Here is a 19,653-nt window from a genome sequence, read left to right on the forward strand (position 1 = left end):
TCGGCGAAATGTCGCTCCTCTGTTTTCATTGAAACAGCTCCTTATATCCGTTAGCTCAGCTAGCTAGCACCAGATGCTAACAACAACACGTAAGGTGTGCTTCGCTCGCGCCACACATACACACACTCTCCCGGTCCTCCCGATGGCCAGTCCGGGCCTGCCGGTGAGCGTGGAAGTGTGGTCTGCCACAAGCGGGCGGCAGGAGCGGGGCTGTCAGCATCAGCTTGTAGATGGTATTTTAAACTCGATGCGCTCTGAAACTACGGCGGCCGAGGACAAAAAATACACATGCGTTAATCGCGTTAAAATAATTAGTGGCGTTAATTTTTTTATTAACGCGTTAACTTGACAGCCCTACAATAAACCTTAGAAAATCTTGAAATCTTGAATGGGATGTGCAAAATAGTCATTATATACAGTCTTTAATTACCTATTAGTAGAGAATAACGACGAGTAAAGAATATACTTTATACGGATCCTATTAATATCTAATAATAAAATTATAAAATGCAATAACGTGCTTTAACCAGTAGGTGTCCCTTTCTATCAGCTGTGCACCGTTATGGCGTAAATACAGCCTATCTACCAATTGGATCAAATATAAAAGTCAGCCGAATTAGTGTTGATACTGCAAGGAGACGTATTGTGTGAAAAGAAATGTAAGATGTTTTTTAATTGCTTATATATTTAAGATCAACGTCAAGTTTTCAGTTTTGGCGGCAGTTCCTGTTTGTCTAGAAGTCTTGTCATCAGGGCTCTATACATAGAGTTAACTACGGCAGATATGTCATATTTAATGCAGCCGAAACGTGTATTACAATGCCGTTATGTGATGACTTTCAAAGAGAAAAGCAAGCACACTCGGAATAATGTATCATTTAATTTATTTATACAGTCTATGGTTGCTACAGAGGATTGTGGGTAATGTAATGTCTTCGGCCATCCAAAACTCATAGAAAACGACTTGTTTCTCAGAATTGAAGGGGAAAACGTGACAAAAGCATTGTACACACACTAAAACCTATCAATGTCGTTTAATTAACAAGGATAATCTGGTGTTTTTGAGTTGATGAGTAGTGGAGATATCACTGTCAAATCAATCGACAGTAAGGGGAATACTTACTTCCGGGTGTACAATTCTCCGTTATCCAATGGGAATGGACGCTCACATTGCCTTTAACAGACTCCGACACAAACGAATGCCGTGCTTCCCTCAGCGTCAAATACCGCCACCGATGGGAATACATTGCAATCAGTTGAAAGCTCTTTGCGTCCGTTTATGAAGCTGAAGGAGCCTCGGCGCGTCACAACTGGACGCCACTGGACCCTGACCAAGCGTCGCTCCTGGACGCTTAGGGAGTGAGAGTGTGTTGATTTAAGTCTTTGAGAAAAAGTCCCTGAACTCACTTTATTTCTAACCTCATTGAACCTTTTATTAATGTTTATGTGGTCTTAATTGCTATTTTCAAGCCTTCTTTAATACTGCCTGTTGTTCATTTTATAAATGATTAGCTGGAAACCCAAAGTACAGCTAAGGCTCATTGTAATGTCATTAGTTTTATTTTATACATTAGATATAATGGCACTGGATGAAAAGTGATTCAATCATCCTGAGAGAAACATGAACATGAGCATCAAATTCTGTATAATCCATGTAGTAGATGTTGAGATATTTGGGCTTGGTGAGAAAGGGAAGACTTTGAACAGCATTTTGCAATCAGGATACAAAAAGGTCACTGTATTCCAGTATTGTACAAAAAAAAAGACGGAAAAAAAAGACATTTTAAGTTTACATACAAGACCAGTCTCACACAGTTGCCTCTGACATTAGTGCAAAGCAGGACGTTTCCAGTCGATCAAGATTAATTATTTTGCCAAGAAGCATTCGCCGCAGGAAAAGACAGTTCGTAGGAATTGAGTGAACTGCTTCAGATTTCTTGTCCAGCAAACATATTACAATGTTTTGATCAAATAAAAAAACACTGATAAACTATAAAAACAAAGATTTCTGAACTAAAAACATGCAAAAGCTAAATGAAATACATCCAAGAAAATGTATTAATCTTTTAGATGTAACAATATGAGTATAAGCTTACAACAAAGAAGCAAACAAATCTTCCTTCACTTATTATTGGCCTCACTGTTCAAGTTACTACTGGGAGTATTGTCTGTTGTCTGGCTTGTCTGAGATCCTTGATTTATTTCTCCACATGAGATATACTGTCTCCAGAGCTTTAGGTACGCTGTCTTGATCTTTTCTATTTTGAACGCATACACAACTGGGTTTACAGCCGAGTTAGCATGAGAAAGCAGGATGCCAACATAGATATATACAACTGGTATATCGTTATTCCCACGGACGTAAATAATGCAGTGTAAAATGTGGATAGGGAGCCAGGACAAGGCAAACAGAGCCAAGACCAGGGACAGAGATCCTGCCAGCTGTTTCTCTTTCTTCAGATACTTCTGACACTGTTTCTGGGCCCCGTTGCCTGGTTTATGTCGAAGGTTTCCTCGGATGGTGCAGAAGATGTAGCCGTAAAGAGCGGTCATCACCAACAGAGGTATCAGGGTGCAGAGAACAAAGTTGAAGTAAACCAGGTATGACATGGGCATGACAGCAATAAACTTGCAGATAATGGTAGAGTTTACTGACTTAGACAGGGTGCCATGGTTGTACCATCCAAGCATTGGAGCAAAACTCAGTGGTATTGCAACAAGCCAACATGCTGCGACCACAAGGCAAGAATGTCTCTGCGTCACAGTCCTTTTGTACCTAAGAAAACAGTAAATGTACAATCAACAAATACACATTTATTTTTGTGATCTGACCAGTGACACAAAAGGAATAATTTAACATACAAAAATGGAATGTATCATCTGCTCACTATGTTAAAGGTGGGGTAGGTAAGTTTGAGAAACCGGCTTGAGATAAACTTTTTGTTATATTCCATGGAAAGCTCTTAACATCCCGATAGCAATGAATATCTTAAGTGCTTTGACAAAAAATCCATAAAAAAATGTAATCTGTGGAAGCCGTAGTACTGTAAAAAGCACGACCAATCATTTTAGCCGGCCCGGCTAAAATAACTGGATGGCCTACCTGCCTGTCAGCCTTCCATCTGCGCACAAACTTATCTCGTGCCCTCATTGGTCATGTGCGCGTTCGTGTGTGTTGGAGGAGGGGCTCTGTAAGGAAGTGGCAGATTTTTTCGGGTTGTGTATTTTCAAATTTTAGCGCACTCGAGCTGGTTTCTCCAAAATTACCGACCCCACCTTTAACCAAAGCCTTTTTGGCATTATACAAGTACAAGGCATTTTCATGATCTAAAACTCCTCAAAGTACCACAACTGCATGATGTATGAACTGCATAAGATAATACTAAATCCCTGACCCTGGCAATGCTATTTTCTACTTTTCTCTGCACAATAAACAATCCAGAAGAGGTCTTACCAGAGAGGGATATGCACCCGGAGGAAGCGGTCCACAGAAATAGCCATGAGGGACAAAACTGAGACCCCAGTCAACAGGATGACCACACAGCTGATGAAGACACAGCCATGAAATGAAGTGGGCACTCGTCCGTCCACCACCACAGCCATCGGTATGGCAACGCAGCCGACCAGAAAGTCAGCCACAGCCAGACTGACGATAAGACTGAAGGTGGGCTCCTGAATGCTTTTACTGGTCCACAGTGCCAAAATCACCAACATATTACCAAGACAGCAGCTAACAGCAATGAGCACCTCGAAAAACGTGTAGATCATTTCCTCCACATTCATTCTGCTTCCTCTCTGACTCTCTGACTAATGTTTGATAGCTGATGGTCTACTGAGTGTTTGTCTAAGCCGGAATGTGCTCTTGTGAAAACTTTAAGGAAGTGCTTAGCCTGTAAGCAGTTCTTTTAATAATATATTTAAAGTGAATTTAGTCTGCAAGTAAGATCCAACCACAGTTGAGGTGGTTTATATTTGTGCCAAATAATAAGCTATCTGGCCAGAACAGAGGAAGCCACACAACCACATCCTTCATTGAATAGTGTGCTATACAGTACATCCAAACAGCATCTTGACAAGTGTAGATGATGTCGTGTTTATGCCGATCAGGTGGTGCATTGCATTCTGGTAAACATTTAAGCAAGAAATTCATTTTCCTTTAGTCAGGATACTTTGAGTTTCCAGTGCACGCTGGGTCATTTGATGTGCACTCACATACCTCTCAAAACCAGAAGATACAAAACCATAGTTCAAGCATGTTGACTTGGTACTTTTCTTAAAAGGCCCCATTTTTGAATGCTCTAATAGTATATAAATAATAAAATAAATAGTTAATAAGTATTTATACTATAAGTTAACAGTCATAGAATAATATGTGGGTTTTCTCCTCCAGCACAACACTTTGATAGCTCTTAATTCAACAAGATGACTTCACAACTAGACCAACATTTGAAATATTTATTTTCATAGATCCAGATCCTACTTTTGGAGCATTTCTTCTTTAAATGTCACACTATGTTTTATCACAATGTTTTTAGCTGATTGACCATCATTTATATGTAATATATGTTTTATTTTGTTTCAGCTCTAGTAGCTCCACGTTTTCTTTTTGTGCCTTTCATTTTTGGAGAATAGTGTGCAGCGTTTTTTAAGAATATAAACTGTCTGGAAATGTGACAAAATGAAGTATACTCAAACCAATGTACATACCCTACACTCTTAAAATTTCCTTAAATCACTGTGTATCATGGATTTAGGACACGCTGCTAGTCGTGTTGTTGTGACACAAATTTGAAATAATTAACCCTGCAGTATTTGCATTCCAGTTTGTGTAATAAGTAAACATGAAGGATTTCCCGTCATGCTTACTCTGTGGGTTATATCAGCACAGTTTGTACCCACTCAGACAGGGTGGGTGGATATTGCATATAATTTATTGGTCAGTGATATCTTTATAACACTGACCTGAGAGCGATGAAGAGGAATCAAAGCCACGATGAAGACTCTGTGTGTCGCTGCTCTTGTGCTGAGTCTCTCCTCAGTGTGCCAGCCTGCGCCGCTGGCCTGTGAGAAGCTGCTGCAGCCAGTGGACAAGGCTCCAGATGTAAGTCTCTTTTCACATTTATAACACCCTTTGTATCTTTCTTAGTTTGATTAGACAGATCTAGGTTGAATATACTGCACCGATTTGTGCTACATTTCTTTTTCCCTGGGCAAGCAAAATCCTCACTGTTAAAGTTGCATTTTGAAACATAAAGGAAACATGCATTTGACATATATCATATTTCTTATTTCAGTTGACAATTGGGAATTGGCGAGTCAGAGCCATGTCCTCTAAGATATGTTTGTGGTCATTACTCATGAGGTATGTTATATGGCCAAGTGTTGAAGTGGACATTACCTCTACAGAGACACCGAACAAATGTATTGACAACTACAAGGTGAAAGCAATGTAAGCAACCTTATTTACTGTTATTGTGGTTAATTATCCACATGAATCTGATGCATATCACTCTGTATTTCTATTTAATATTTGCAGTAGCGTGGCGTGGGAAAAAATGTAGGGGAAGCCCATTTTTTTGGGTTGGGGGGGGGTGGTCAATAACGTAACCAGATGAGTGATTACAGCGCCCGGTATCATTTTACACACATTTGTAGATGCAGGACTTGCACACGCCTGTTATCTAACCGAGAGGTCCGCACGCACACTCCAGCCGAAACTCTCTCGTCTTATTAATTTAAGCATTTTCTTATTAATTTATGCAGACACACCCCCCCCCCCCCCCGCCCAATGCAATACCAGCCGCTCAATGCGCAGTGCAGATTCGGTAATGAATAAAAAAGAAGCATTCATTCACAAAGTAAATCAGGAGACCTTTAAAGTTTTACGTTCACATCAAAGTATCAGTAGGCGTGTATGAAACACATGAATTCAAAAACAATTATGTACAGAAACATTTGCATGCGATAGTCCACCTTCTCTTCCCTTCCCTTTCTAACACACGGCAAGTGCAGCAACAGTCCTCGTCTCTGTAATTAGCTCAGTCCGTAGTCCAAAAGTAACTAAAAAATATAAACAATCTCATCTATTCAGGTGATCGATTGGATGGCAGTGTCCAATCAAATCGCCAGCCGCCAGCCGCCTCTGAAGGGAAGCCAGAGGCGGCTGGCTTCCCTTGGCATGGCCCTGACCAATCACAGGTTGGCAGGGGCATCACATGGGCCTCATCTGATTGGTCAATCCCTCAATTTTTTTTCACCAAGGGAAGCCCGATCCGGCTGGCCTCCTCTCGCAACAGTGAATGCAATCTACTGTTTCACCATAACATCTAGAGGGGCGCTGTTTGTTTCACTCTTTGTAAAATACTCAATGGTATGATCCTAGTGTGTCCTCGCATATGATTGGCCACATGGTGGCTCAGCAAAATAAAGTCCCGCCCCTGCCTGCATGGATTCACAGCAAGAGTTGCAGCGGCTGAAGATTCTGCTCTCCCCGACGCGAGTCTTGGAGCGGCTGAAGATTCTGCTCTCCCCGACGCGAGTCTGCTCTTCTGAACGGCAGCTCGCGATCGGCGTGTTGGAGACCCCTGAATTAAATTATCAAGTCACCTCAAGTCAGAAGGCTCAAGTCCAAGTCAAGTCCCGAGTCATTGGTGTTCAAGTCCAAGTCGAGTCGCAAGTGTTTTGTGATTTTGTCAAGTCGAGTCCAAAGTCATCAAATTGGTGACTCGAGTCTGACTCGAGTCCAAGTCATGTGACTCGAGTCCACACCTCTGGAAAACGCCACTGAATATTTGTGCATCATACATCAACATGTCTTGTGTGGATGTTCTTTCAGTTAAATCTATAAAACATGCCTTTCAGGTACGGAGTATGCTCTAACCGTTCTGGATATGGACTCGTGTATGAGAACAGCACATCCACTGGCAAATGTAAGATGTTTGTTTAAGGACCAATGCTCTTTAATTATCTTCTTAAAATCCCTATTTTGAAACTAAAGACTTGTTTTTAATATATTACATGTTCTACACTGTGTTTTTAATATCATCCACAAACAATGTATGTATGAATTACTGTATGTTATATATATTTTCAACATCTGGATAAGATGTAGTGTTTATGTGATTATAAAGTGATAGTTTTTATGTAAATGATTTAATTATTACCATCCGTATGCTTTAAGTGTTTCCAACAAATAGCCCATATGATGAACCATTGGTGCTGCTGCAGAGTGGCTGTCCTGACTGTGTCGTTTGGAAGCAGGATCACCCATATGCCGCCTACCTATTGCTCTTCAGTAAGGAGAAAAACATTTAAAAATGTAAACTAAAATGAAAAATTATGTAACAATATTTTCAATTGAGGTGATACACATTAAGATATAGCTTAACCTTTAGATGCATAAGTGGGTCTTTTTTGACCCGGTGAGGTGGTTTTCTTGAAGTATCTTTGTAATTACATTTTTTTATCATTTCATATTCCAGCTATTCCTCAAAAAACATGTGTTGGATATCATGCCATTTTAATTTTAAATTGAAATTGTATACATTTTTAAAAATGACCCGCATGCATTTTCTATGGAATCCTATGGGAACCTTTAATTCTTATCACCTGTGGCTGTCAGGAATACATTCACTGTAGACCACACAGACTACATCACAAGAGACACCTCTCAGGAAGATTATTTTACACAGCAAGATCTGATACCTGTCAGTATAATAATAATAATACATTATATTTTTATAGGGCTTTTCAAGGACTCAAAATCGCTTTACAATATAAGGGAAGGTTAGGGTGGGGGGTATAGGACTATCAAACTTGATCAACCAGCATGGATTGATGGGGGGTGGGCTATGAGTAGACAGAGGAGAAGAGATGAGTTTTGAAAAGGGACTGGAATACTGTGAGAGTCTCAGAATAGCGGAGATCTCGGGGGAGGGAATTCCAGATCCTGGGAGATGCCACTGAAAAGACTCTGTCCCCAATGCTGCCTAGTTTGGACTTGGGGGGGACAGGAGACCGGCTGAGGTGGATCTGAGGGACCGCGGGGGTTGGTAGGGGGTGGGAAGACCAGTGAGATAGGGGGGGGGGGGGGTTGTCAGATGGTGGAGGGCTATAGGTGAGGGCCAGTATTTTGTAGTTGATGCGTTGGGAGAAGGGAAGCCAATGAAGGTCTTTGAGGACTGGTGTGATGTGGTGCCATGATCTGGTGTGTGTGAGGAGTCGGGCGGCTACGTTTTTTACAATTTGGAGTCTATCAAGGGAGGGGGAGCGGATGCCGTAGAGAAGGGAGTTACAGTAGTCAAGGTGGGAGGAAATAAAGGTAGTATAGGTCGTTCAGCTGCAGGGCAGGTAAGAGAGGGTTGGATCTTTGCATCAATATGTTCAAAACGTTTTTTTTCCAAATGTAATTTTTTTTCCGAAAATTATAAACATTTAATATAAAATATTTCTAGTGTGAACCAAAATATAATACTAAATATTATAAAAGTGATTTTTCTTAACCAAAATGACAAAAATTGCATAAAAACACATATTTTTCTAATACGGGTCCTTTTTGACCCACTTATGGAAGAGTGTGGGTCCAGTCACTCGTGCATCTAAGGGTTAACATGAAACTATTACCCAATGCAGGAAGACATTTGTTATGATAGTTAGATGATGAAATGAAGGACAAACTAGTGGCTCTGTGAGGTTGTATTTTTGAGGTAAGGATGGGAACATGCAGATGTTAAGCAGGTAAAGTGTAATGATTACTATCTCAGCATGGTTAGCATACTAACATTTGCTAACTAGCACTTAACACATGAAACTGCTGAGACTGTTGGTTTTGTCATTAGTTTTGCAGATATTTTGGTCATAAACCATGAGAAGCACAAATGGAAACTCAACCTTTTGATGGCGCTAGAAGAACATTTAAGTTGCCATGGTTGTACCAAGGATTGCACAGGATGAACACGTGGGAACTAGAATTAAATGTTTTCTGCAATATGGGAAATAACCAGAAGGAGTCACCAAAAGAAAAACACAAAACAAAAAACGCTTTTAAGTGACATATGTTCCCTCCTCTACAGGCAGGAGAAAGACCGTCAGTGCTGAGGAGATGAAGGAGTTTGAGACACAGGCAGAGTGTCTCGGCTGGTCCAAGCCTCAGCTTTTTAACTCAGATTATGGTGAGACTTTAAACCTATCAGGTTTAAGATAAGATAAGGACTTGAATAATCATATACATATATGTGGTTAATTAAAAATAGGCAGTATGAGCACGGGGATGTTACCTATCCTTTTTTGTTCAAATAAGTTTGTATACAATGTTGCCCTAAATGTAATATGTGCTGTATTTTTTTTGACTCATTTTCACTTTTTGAATATGCCTCTCTTCCTATACAGACTATACAAACTGCAAGTCGAAGGATGAGATAAGCCCTGATGACATATTTTCCGTGTTCATTGCAAGACTGTCAAATGTGAATCTAGATGTGTTTAAATGTGTCAGAGAGTTGGTCCTCAAATACCTCCCTGATGTTTCCTTTTGTTTGTTTTACCTTCATTTGATGGCTTACATATCAGGCTCCTTACCTGTAAATGAATGTCCCCCTTGATCACCAAATTGGATTGAATCACTTTGAATAAAGACCCCCAATGTCTCAGCAAAAGCTATGAGATGTGAGACTAGACATAAAGCAATGTTTGAATGTTTTTTCAAGGTGTATCTTTGAAGAAGACCAAAAGTGTACGGCCATGCTAGTGTTAGTTTGAGCTAATAAAAACATGTGAATATCTGCATGCTCACAGGAAAGTGCCCTTGCATTCTTTCCAATGACTAACAGGGGGGGAACCTACTGGTTGCAGAAAAGCTCTGATTGTATTTAAGTCTTTGAAAAAGTCCCTACTAGCTTCGTCTGAGTTATTTAAGCAAACACAAATACAGATCGTCGACCAGTCAAATGCAATAGCAATGCTGATTCGGAAGCGAAGGCGGTTAAGAAGGATTGACAAAAGGATTGGACGACGACATGCACGCGCTACGCTACGTGTGAAATGAATAAACTGTGCCAGGTGTGTCGTATGCACACTAAATAGGCTCAGCAGCTAACACACCTTTATTATATATCCTCCTGAGAGCAACTGCATCCGTCTGCCATGAACCCTACAGAAACCTACGTGTTAGTTTTGGCCCATAGTGGCCTCCATTTGTGTCGTGTAAAATGGGGGAAATCAAAAGTTAGCAAATCCCCATGTCATGTTCATAAAAACATTTAGTTTTAGGTCAAATAATTATTACACTGCTCTGAAACTCACTACACTAACTCCTAAGCAGTGGTGACTGGTCATTAGGGGCACAGCCCCACCTAGTGTCAGCAGAAAGTATTACACATAATGATTACAAAAAATGCAAAGAGATGCAAAAAAAGAAATAAAAATATATATAAAATATATTTTAAGGTCATGTTTAATCATCTGATTCGTCTGTACATTGCTGTTTTAGTCTGTGTTCTTCTAATTAGTGTCTACAGTGCCGTTTTGAACCATGTGGGACAAAACCTGAACATGCCCCTCCCTCTCACTGTCAAAGTGAACGGTGACTGTAAAAACTACACTGCGCATGCTCAGAGTATTTTTCAATGTAATGTGTGTGGCAAAAAAAAAAAGACCATAGGGGCACAGAGCTGCCATCCCCACCATACGTCATCTCACATCATTCAGAGCTGATTGGCTGTAAGTACGTGTGCCGTGAAAAGTGTGGTGTGTGAAGAGGAGACGAGAGAGCTGCAGTGACGCGTCCTAAAACCAGGAAGTAAGCTGCAAAAAAGCAATGAGGTTTCTCCATAGGATTTTAGAAAATAGCTGTAAATAAGATCTGTGGGAAACGTACCTGTTAGATAAATGCACGTTTTGTTCAGCCGGATAACATCCACATGTCTACCCTACTTTTATAATTTTTTTATCATAAATCTATCGATTAGATTTGATAGACTTTTGAAACTACGAGAAGATAAGGAGGACTTTTACAAAAAAGTTATAGAAATGTTTGTCCAGAAGGATAGACAAATGGACTTCATCTTCAAGTCAAGGTAAGACCGCAATTTTTTGAAAATGGGATCTTACTGAGAACAATTCAATATTGAAATGATACAATTACATTTTTTGGGTATCCTTTTGTTGAACTGTCTGTTTAAAATTAATCGAAGCATCAGACAAAAAAAGCTTTTGAAAATAATATTATATTTTGGTTTAGGTCAAAATATAATATTTGTAAACCTGAAGAGTCAGAGTCAGTGCCTCACCAGCCATGAACCTCACTGCACGTCACTGCAGAAGCTTATATATAGACATCTAAGTTTTTTGTTCCCCACCACTTTTGTACATATAAAAACGCCACTGCTCCTAAGATGTTCCCTTACTATAATTAATTTAAAATATTGAACTCACAACACTGGTAATAACAAACTTAACCGTTTCTCTTTCTATAAATAAATAGTGCTTGTGTTGGACGCCATTTTGAAATACAATGAAATTATCTTTTTGAAAGCCACAAATAAATAAAGCTTCGCCAGTTTATAACCGATGAAACATGGTATCAGAATAATCACTTACATGTGATGTATAGGATGCTACACAGGTCAAAAAAATGTAAGATACAGGCTCTGTTTAATCGCCATGTAGGTTCTCTTTTATTGCACACTCAATATCAATAACAGCATCACGCTGTCCCAGGTGTGTCGTATGCATGTAAATAGAAGTTAACATTTTCAATATCAAATAAAGCGTCAGTAGTATCAAAACATATATATATATATAATAACAATAGGTAGGCTCAGCAGCAGACACACCTTAGTGCAAAGTGAAGTGTCAGTATTAATAACAGTGGCATATATATATATATAATCACAATAATACAAAATGAACTGTCCCAGGTGTAGGCAATTTTGGGTGAAGTGTCTTGCCCAGGGACACAACGACATCCTGACTGCAGTGGGGTTTGAACCTGTGCTCCCCTGATCCGAACACCAACGCACCAGACCACTGCACCACACGCCTCCCAACAAGTCATTGTACAGTTTATCAACAACGACAAGTTTTTCTTTATTTTTTTATTGAAGGCCTGCTGGATTTAATCAGCTCGCTTTGCACTGCCAGAAGCCCAGCCTGAAAGGTATTTTGTTGCTCCACCTGTCGCGCCGACACCTCCACCTGGCGCGCCGCCGAGTCAGCATGGCGCGGCATCACCATGAGCAGCTGGTCGTCCAATTCCTGGGCCTTGTGTGAATGCAGCAGCCATTCGTCGTGCATCTCCTTGGCACGCAGGTCCTCATTCTCCTTGCTGACCATGGCACGGAGGTCCTCCATCACCATGATGGTGTCAAGGAAGCTGTCATCCCGTGCCCGCTTTCCTAAGGAGAAATAAGCAAGATACAAGATCAGTTTAATCGCCTAGTAGGTTGTCAACAGAGACAACATTGGACATGGTGCAGACAGGGACAGTGTACAAAATGCAGGTGTAAAGTAGAAGATAAGATAGCATCAAATAGCTGACGCTCAAAGTGCCCTTATTTATTGTTTTATATATTTTTAGAGTGCTTAATGTACGCTTGAACTTTGTCCAAAAATGATAAGTTTTCTTACTGGAAGTCATGTGACCTCTAGCCCGGATGTTTATGAGAGTGAAAATGGCGCTTAAAGTGTAAACGATGTATTTTCACGGTGTTTCATAATTGTACCAAGAAGGAAATAAACGTGATTAGTGGACATCAGTTCGATGCGTAACGTTCTTTCAAGACCAGAGTAGTTACAGTGTGTTTGTACGTACTTTTGCGTTTGGATGGTTGAAAAGCAGACGAGAAAGTGCTGCTGTTGTGATCCGGAGGGGAAAGCTCACTTGTTTCCAATCCAGAGAGTTGTCCTGCCTCGCCTGAAACACACAATTAGTGCCATGAGTTAGTGAAGCAAATTACAGAAAACATTACACACTTATTCACAAGTCAAAAACGTTTTCATAGCGGCCGAGAATTATGTTATTAGCCATGCTAGGCTGAACTGGCTAGCAGTGTTAGCCAGTTCTGGCTAGCATGGCTAGCTCGATCTACTGAGCAAATAAAAGTACATCTGAGACCAGTATTGTGCAGATTAAAACAGTGCAGTGCATGTCGTTTATTTTACCTTCGTAGTAGTCGTCGTTGGACAATTCACAGGCCACTGAATCCGCCGTTTCACCTTAAGTGCCGGAGAATGAGGGTCTGTGCCTGTGGCCGAGCAGAGCATCCAATCGATCATACCATTTACGGGTCTTCCGGCCGTTACCACTCTTGTTATTATGGTCTTTTATTTGTTTGTAGTCCTGCTTTAGTTTCTTTATTTTGTCCCGGCATGAGTGTGCGCTGTGGAAGATTCCCATGTCGGCTAACTTTACCGAACAACGCTGATACATTTTGCAGTTGGAAACTGCCTTCAGTATAATCTGCTGGATCCCATCCTCCGAGTAAATCGCCAGACGTGCCGACACATCCTCATCACTCCACCGCTCAGATGATTTTCGTATTCTTATTGTTGCCATAACTGCTTTCACAAAAGTACTCTCGTTGGTGCGCTGGGCTAATAATGCCAGCAAATACAATGGCCGCTCCAAAAGAAAATTCAGAGTTAAACGGGGCGTGGTTTGCATTCCGCACAGCCAATCAGACGTGTGAACTTTTTTCTCCCACAAAAGTCCCTGCTCTCTAGCAGGGACTGAAAAAATGGTTCCGATTAACTAGTTTAGTTCCTGGGGCTTTTTGGTGTGAACGCAAATATATCGTAGTTCTGATGAACTATTGTGGGAAAAGTACTCCGGTGTGAACGCGCCAATGGGCATGACAGCAATAAACTCACAGGTAATGGTAGGGGTTCTCGGGCGGACGACCCGGGGGCAAGGCAGAGTTTGAAAAGTCAGGGGACCGGGCTCGAGGGCGAAGGCCGCTGGGGAACTCAGGAGGCCGGGCACAAGGTCGGGCAAGAAGGCGGCGACGGGATAGCTCCGGAGGACGACGTACGCCGCAATGGGACCCCTCCAGTGTCAGCTGGATCGCCGGAGCACTGGGATCGAGAGCAGGAACTGGTGGGACCCCTGGCGGGACAGGCGTAGACGGGACCCTGGACGGAACATGGGCTGGTGTCAGTGGGACCCCGGACGGAGCAAGAGCTGGTGTCGACGGGACCTCCAACATGACAGGACATGGTGTTGGCAGGAAATCCGGCGGAGCAGGTGTCGGCGGAACCCCCAACAGGACAGGACATGGTGTTGGCAGGAAACCCGGCGGAGCAGGTGTCGACGGGACCCCCAACAGGACAGGATATGGTGTTGGCAGGAAACCCGGCGGAGCAGGTGTCGGCGGGACCCCCAACAGGACAGGATATGGTGTTGGCAGGAAACCCGGCGGAGCAGGTGTCGGCGGGACCCCCAACAGGACAGGATATGGTGTTGGCAGGAAACCCGGCGGAGCACGTGTCGGCGGGACCCCCAACAGGACAGGATCAGGTGTTGGCAGGAAATCCGGTGGAACCCCCAACGAAACAGGACATGGAGTTGGCAGGACCCTCAGCGGAACCCCCAACGACACTGGACGTGGAGTTGGCAGGACCCTCAGCGGAACCCCCAACGCCACAGGACGTGGAGTTGGCAGGACCCCCGACAAAACAGGTGTCGGCTGGACCTCCAACGGCACAGGACATAGGGTAGGGACTTGAGAAGGAACTTGAGATGGGACTTGAGAGGAGACTAGAGAGGGGAATCGAGAAGAGACTCGAGAGGTGACCTGAGAGGTGACCTGAGAAGGAACTTGAGGAGACTCGAGAGGAGACTCGAGAGGAGACTCGAGAGGGGACTCGAGAGGGGACTCGAGAGGGGACTCGAGAGGGGACTCGAGAGGGGACTCGAGAGGGGACTCGAGAGGGGACTCGAGAGGGGACTCGAGAGGGGACTCGAGAGGGTCGGGACGTCGACAGAACACGGGGAGCTGGCGTCGGCCAGAGAGCCAGTACTGGAGCCGGAACCATGGCTGCTGGGACCGGAACAGAGGCCTGGACCATGGCTGTGTGGGCCTGTTCTGGAGCCGGAAACATGGCTGTAAGGTCCGGTTCTGGAGCAGGGACCATGGCTGCTGGGACCGGTACCTGAGTACGAGCTGGCTTCCTGACCTTGCGTTTTTTAGAGGTCTTTTGGAGGCTCCGTGGACCTCCAAACGCCAGGCGGGATCCCAAAAAAGGGTCCGAAAATGGAGACTGGCTACGTGAGAAAACTCTGAGCCGTTCAGGCAACGAGCTCCACAACCATGGCATGTTGGCCACCTCCATTTGTGCCTTTTTAAGGACAGCCTCTTTGTCCCTTCTAGACGAGGATATACTCCACTCAACATGAAGACATCGAAGGGAGTAATCCAGAGAGATCAAATCCAATTCAAAATCAAAATCATAATCCGCTGGGTCCATAATTGGTCGGTTCATCCTGTTATGATCACTGTAAAGATCGCGGAAAAAGGTAGGACCCAAATGCAGACTACAAAAATGGAAAAAGGTCTTGAAACAAAAAGCGAGCTTTGTTTAAAAGCTGGTAAACAAAACATGGCATAACTTGAAACGGTAGCACAGAAAACAACAACACAAAAACTGACCGTGAGAAACATGGAGGAAGACCGGAGAGACAAACATGAAGCGTGAAGGGAGGACAAACAATGAACCGACAGGGGAACACAGGAAGAGACAAGACTAAATACAGGGAGGGGTAATCACGAGACGAGAAACAGCCAGGCAGGGGAGGCAGAAACACAAGGGCAACAGGTGAACACAATTAGACAATCAGACACACCAGGGAAACTAACGACAGGAAGGAAAACACAGGGGCTGCTTCTCAGGTCGATTAAATGGAATCCTTGCGTCCCTCACTTGCGTCGTTTCCCTGCGACTAGTCCCTCCCACCAGGGAAGCATGGAGAGACGCAAGGAAACCACGAGAAGCAGGGAAATGAGTTTTAAGAGCAATGGGACGTCCTTTCCTCCGGAGCGTCACGTGAAGCGACGTCCGTTTGTGATGACGCTGCACAGCTGATCGTCTGACAGCAACCAGCTCTGTCCCCGTTATTTTCACAAACACCCCCGCCTCTGTTAGTACACATTTACTGACACAAACATTTGTATCATCTGTTGTAGACCCAAATAAATCAAATCAAACTCATTCTCAAAAAAGAACGCCATTCTTAAAATGTATAAACGAACAATAGTTAGATTAATATTGATTAGAGTGCACAATAGAAATAAAATAATTGAGAGAAGAAAAAGAGATATGTTATCTATCAAAACCCAGTTAGATTAACATTCATTGGATTGCACACTTTGTCTGTTTGTGTGGATATGTAGCAAATTAACATGTTAAATAGCACTTAATGACTGACTGAATGGAAATGACAATAAATGAACATGTAAAACGGAAAAAGCGATCATGAAAATGTTTCCAATAAATGAATAAAATAATTTTTGACCACTTTGTTGTTCAGATATATCACATATTTGTAACTGAATGATGCATGAATTGAAACAAAACACAGTATGAACTGAGGAGTGAGTCCCGTGAGTTTCATGTGTTTTCTTCACTCCGCTGGGAAACTCTGCTCTCAAGCATCAGATCAGTGCATGCGCTGCATCGTCCAATCAGTGAGCGATACACAGTAAGGGGGCGGGGCGAGTGTCTGAGGATTTCATCGAAGGATGGTCTGGTGGTTCCTCGATTATAGCTCCTCCATTATCGCTCCTCGCTCCTCGCTCCTCGGTCCTCCGGCAAAAATAAGGCCATTGGGACGCTACTCAAGATGGCGCAGACAAATCAACTTCCGGTGAGACCGAGACCGAGGAGCGAGGAAATGAAAAATAAGAGAAGTGAAACGCAGCCAGGGGCTGCTTCTCAGGTCGATTAAATGGAATCCTTGCGTCCCTCACTTGCGTCGTTTCCCTGCGTTTAGTCCCTCCCACCAGGGAAGCATGGAGAGACGCAAGGAAACCACGAGAAGCAGGGAAATTAGTTTTAAGAGCAATGGGACGTCCTTTCCTCCGGAGCGTCACGTGAAGCGACGTCCGTTTGTGATGACACCGCACAGCTGATGTCTGACAGCAGCTCTGTCCCCGTTGTTTTCACACACACCCCTGCCTCTGTTAGTACACATTTACTGACATATACATTTGTATCATCTGTTGTAGAACCAAATAAATAAAATAAAATAAGAACTCATTCTAAAAAAAGATAAACGCCATTCTTAAAAGGTATAAACGAACAATAGTTAGATTAATATTGATTAGAGTGCACAATATAAATAAAATAATTCAGAGAAGAAAAAGAGATATGTTATCTATCAAAACCCAGTTAGATTAACATTCATTGGACTGCACACTTTGTTTGTGTGGATATGTAGCAAATTAACATGTTACATAGCACTTAATGACTGACTGAATGGAAATGACAATAAATGAAAATGTAAAACGAAAAAGCGATCATGAAAATGTTTCCAATAAATAAATAAAATAATTTTTCACCACTTTGTTGTGCGGATATCACATATTTGTAACTGAATGATGCATTAATTGAAACAAAACACAGTATAAACTGAGGAGTGAGTCCCGTGAGTTTCATGTGTTTTCTTCACTCCGCTGGGAAACTGCTCTCATGTCAAGAAGCAACAGATCAGTGCATGCGCTGCATCGTCCAATCAGTGAGCGATACACAGTAAGGGGGCGGGGAGAGTCTCTGAGGATTTCACCGGAGGATGGTCTGGTGGTTCCTCGGTTATCGCTCCTCCATTATCGCTCCTCGCTCCTCGATCCTTGGTCCTCCGGCAGAAATAAGAGCCATGGGACGCTACTCAAGATGGCGCAGACAAATCAACTTCCGGTGATACCGAGGACCGACGACCGAGGAAATGAAAATAGTCGACCTGAGAAGGACCCAGGGAGAAGGACCCAGGGGCGTCGCCTGGACCTGAAAACATTCGGGGCTTAGCCCACAGTGGCGGCGGCACTACAGTGGCATTTTTTACTGCAACACTCCCCACACGCACACACACAGTACACCCGCGACTGTTACAATGAAGGCTCGATAATCAGCTCACGGCATATAGGCAGGGGTAAAGTGGTATTTTTTATGAGTGGGGGGCTCACCTCCTCGTGGGGGGGTCCGGGGGGATGCTCCCCCGGGAAGATTTTTTTTTTAAATATTGAAGTTAAATGCATCAATCTGGTGCACTTTGAGAGCAAAATGAAGAGATCTATGGATACCTCTCTCAACACCCATATGAAGCAGAACTGTAAACAGATGTACTTTTTCTTTATGGATATTTTACTAATCACTCCTCTTTTAAACTCTATTCTTGTTTTACTGCCATATAGTATTTCATAACTGTTTTTCCTTTATTCTCTTTTTTTTTAATAACTATAATGATCATATTATACCGTGTGCCGCGGAAATAATCTTTTGAATAATTTGTGACCAAACCGTTTGAGACCCACTGAGATAACTTAGACTAAAGTTAACTATCTAAACCAGGGGTCGGCAACCCCTGGCACGCGTGCCAGCATTGGCACGCAGCACCGTAGCCAGTGGCACACTAGGAATAAGTCGAATAAGTGTGCAAAATATTTAAATTGTATTTTCGGATCCTGAACGAGACCGCCGCCAGAGCGCGTCTCCCCGTTACCTGCAGAAGGAAGCCATGCACGCAACGCAGCCCCGCTCTCTTTAACTCCAGGTGACTTTCTGCCGCTTTCCTCCGTGGTGCAGTGCTGATCGTTTCACCACGGAAGAAAGCACTTCACAAATTGCAGTACCCATAAGGAGCTTTACAAATGTCGCAGTTTTTGCGTGGCTGTGTGTGTCTTTAGTTGAAAGCCCAGTGGCGATCTGCTCATCTCTCATTGAAATAATATGCTACAAAGGGGCGGACTGGCCATCTGTGTGTTGAACTTTCCTGTCGGCTCCCAGACCGTAGTCGAGGAGGGCAGAAGCAACGAGCTTCAGGTTCAATAACCCACTTTAGCTTAAATGACTGGAGAGAGGCGAGCTCTTCTTGAGAGGCCGTTGCATTTATTTAGCTGTTCTTCTGTTTCACAAAATACATCACAGACCTCTGTTTTTCTGCTGCCTCGTTTCACTTCCAGAAACATACTCACACGCACACGCCACACCCCTCTCTCTCTCTCTTAAAGGGACAGCGATCTCATCTCACTCTGCATGACCCTAATATCATAACAGGTGTGTTCTGGAGAATCACAGAACGGACGATCGTCCTTATTATTATGCCGTTTAAACCAATTATTGAAATGTGTTTGTTAAATTCGGTATCATGTAAGTTGCGCTGACAGGTCCACACACTGCTTCCCCGCAGCCAGCGAGGCCCCCCCGCCCTCCTGTTGATAGATCACGAGCGTCAAGCTCCTCAACATCCTCAACACCCCCCCCCCCCCCCCCCCCCCCCGTTGATAATTCTCGATCGTTGGCACGCTGATAATTTTTTTTTTTTTAAATGGCACTTCATATCAAAAAGGTTGCCGACCCCTGATCTAAACACTCAGAGAGTCCTTTAGCTCACCTGAGTCTCTCAGTCTGTCAGCAGAGGACTCTCCTCCAGCTTGTTGTGGAACA

The 19,653-nt window shown here is 43.1% G+C and overlaps 2 protein-coding genes and 1 long non-coding RNA gene across 3 annotated transcripts; 1 reads left to right on the top strand and 2 right to left on the bottom strand.

Annotated features, from left to right (window-relative positions):
- Positions 1-2,121: 2,121 nt before the first annotated feature.
- On the bottom strand, positions 2,122-3,783 carry LOC117489874 (adenosine receptor A1-like). Its single transcript, XM_034139430.1, has 2 exons — positions 3,455-3,783; positions 2,122-2,776 (listed from the first exon to the last, which is right to left on the bottom strand). Exons 1-2 carry the CDS (start codon positions 3,781-3,783, stop codon positions 2,122-2,124), a joined length of 984 nt encoding a protein of 327 aa, XP_033995321.1.
- A 1,123-nt stretch (positions 3,784-4,906) lies between these two features.
- LOC117489815 lies at positions 4,907-9,791 on the top strand. The gene is made up of 6 exons (XM_034139352.1): positions 4,907-5,101; positions 5,295-5,449; positions 6,862-6,929; positions 7,181-7,294; positions 9,072-9,170; positions 9,388-9,791. Exons 1-6 carry the CDS (start codon positions 4,994-4,996, stop codon positions 9,597-9,599), a joined length of 756 nt encoding a protein of 251 aa, XP_033995243.1. The 5' UTR covers positions 4,907-4,993; the 3' UTR covers positions 9,600-9,791.
- Positions 9,792-12,365: 2,574 nt separating this feature from the next.
- Positions 12,366-13,449, bottom strand: LOC117489307. Its single transcript, XR_004556596.1, has 3 exons — positions 13,159-13,449; positions 12,809-12,910; positions 12,366-12,392 (listed from the first exon to the last, which is right to left on the bottom strand). It is a non-coding gene; the product is annotated as an uncharacterized LOC117489307 (long non-coding RNA).
- Between the last annotated feature and the right edge of the window lie 6,204 nt (positions 13,450-19,653).

The sequence above is a fragment of the Trematomus bernacchii genome, unplaced genomic scaffold (genome assembly GCF_902827165.1).
Source record: "Trematomus bernacchii unplaced genomic scaffold, fTreBer1.1, whole genome shotgun sequence".
Classification (NCBI taxonomy): domain Eukaryota; kingdom Metazoa; phylum Chordata; class Actinopteri; order Perciformes; family Nototheniidae; genus Trematomus; species Trematomus bernacchii.

What these genes read in the sequence shown, in the direction of transcription:
- LOC117489815 (XM_034139352.1), top strand. Translation starts at nt 4,994, where the DNA reads ATGAAGACTCTGTGTGTCGCTGCTCTTGTGCTGAGTCTCTCCTCAGTG. An exon ending in CGCCTACCTATTGCTCTTCA is followed by an intron (nt 7,295 to 9,071) that starts GTAAGGAGAAAA and finishes CCTCCTCTACAG; the next exon opens with GCAGGAGAAAGACCGTCAGT. An exon ending in GCTTTTTAACTCAGATTATG is followed by an intron (nt 9,171 to 9,387) that starts GTGAGACTTTAA and finishes CTTCCTATACAG; the next exon opens with ACTATACAAACTGCAAGTCG.
- LOC117489874 (XM_034139430.1), bottom strand. Translation starts at nt 3,783, where the DNA reads ATGAATGTGGAGGAAATGATCTACACGTTTTTCGAGGTGCTCATTGCT. An exon ending in CGGGTGCATATCCCTCTCTG is followed by an intron (nt 2,777 to 3,454) that starts GTAAGACCTCTT and finishes CTGTTTTCTTAG; the next exon opens with GTACAAAAGGACTGTGACGC.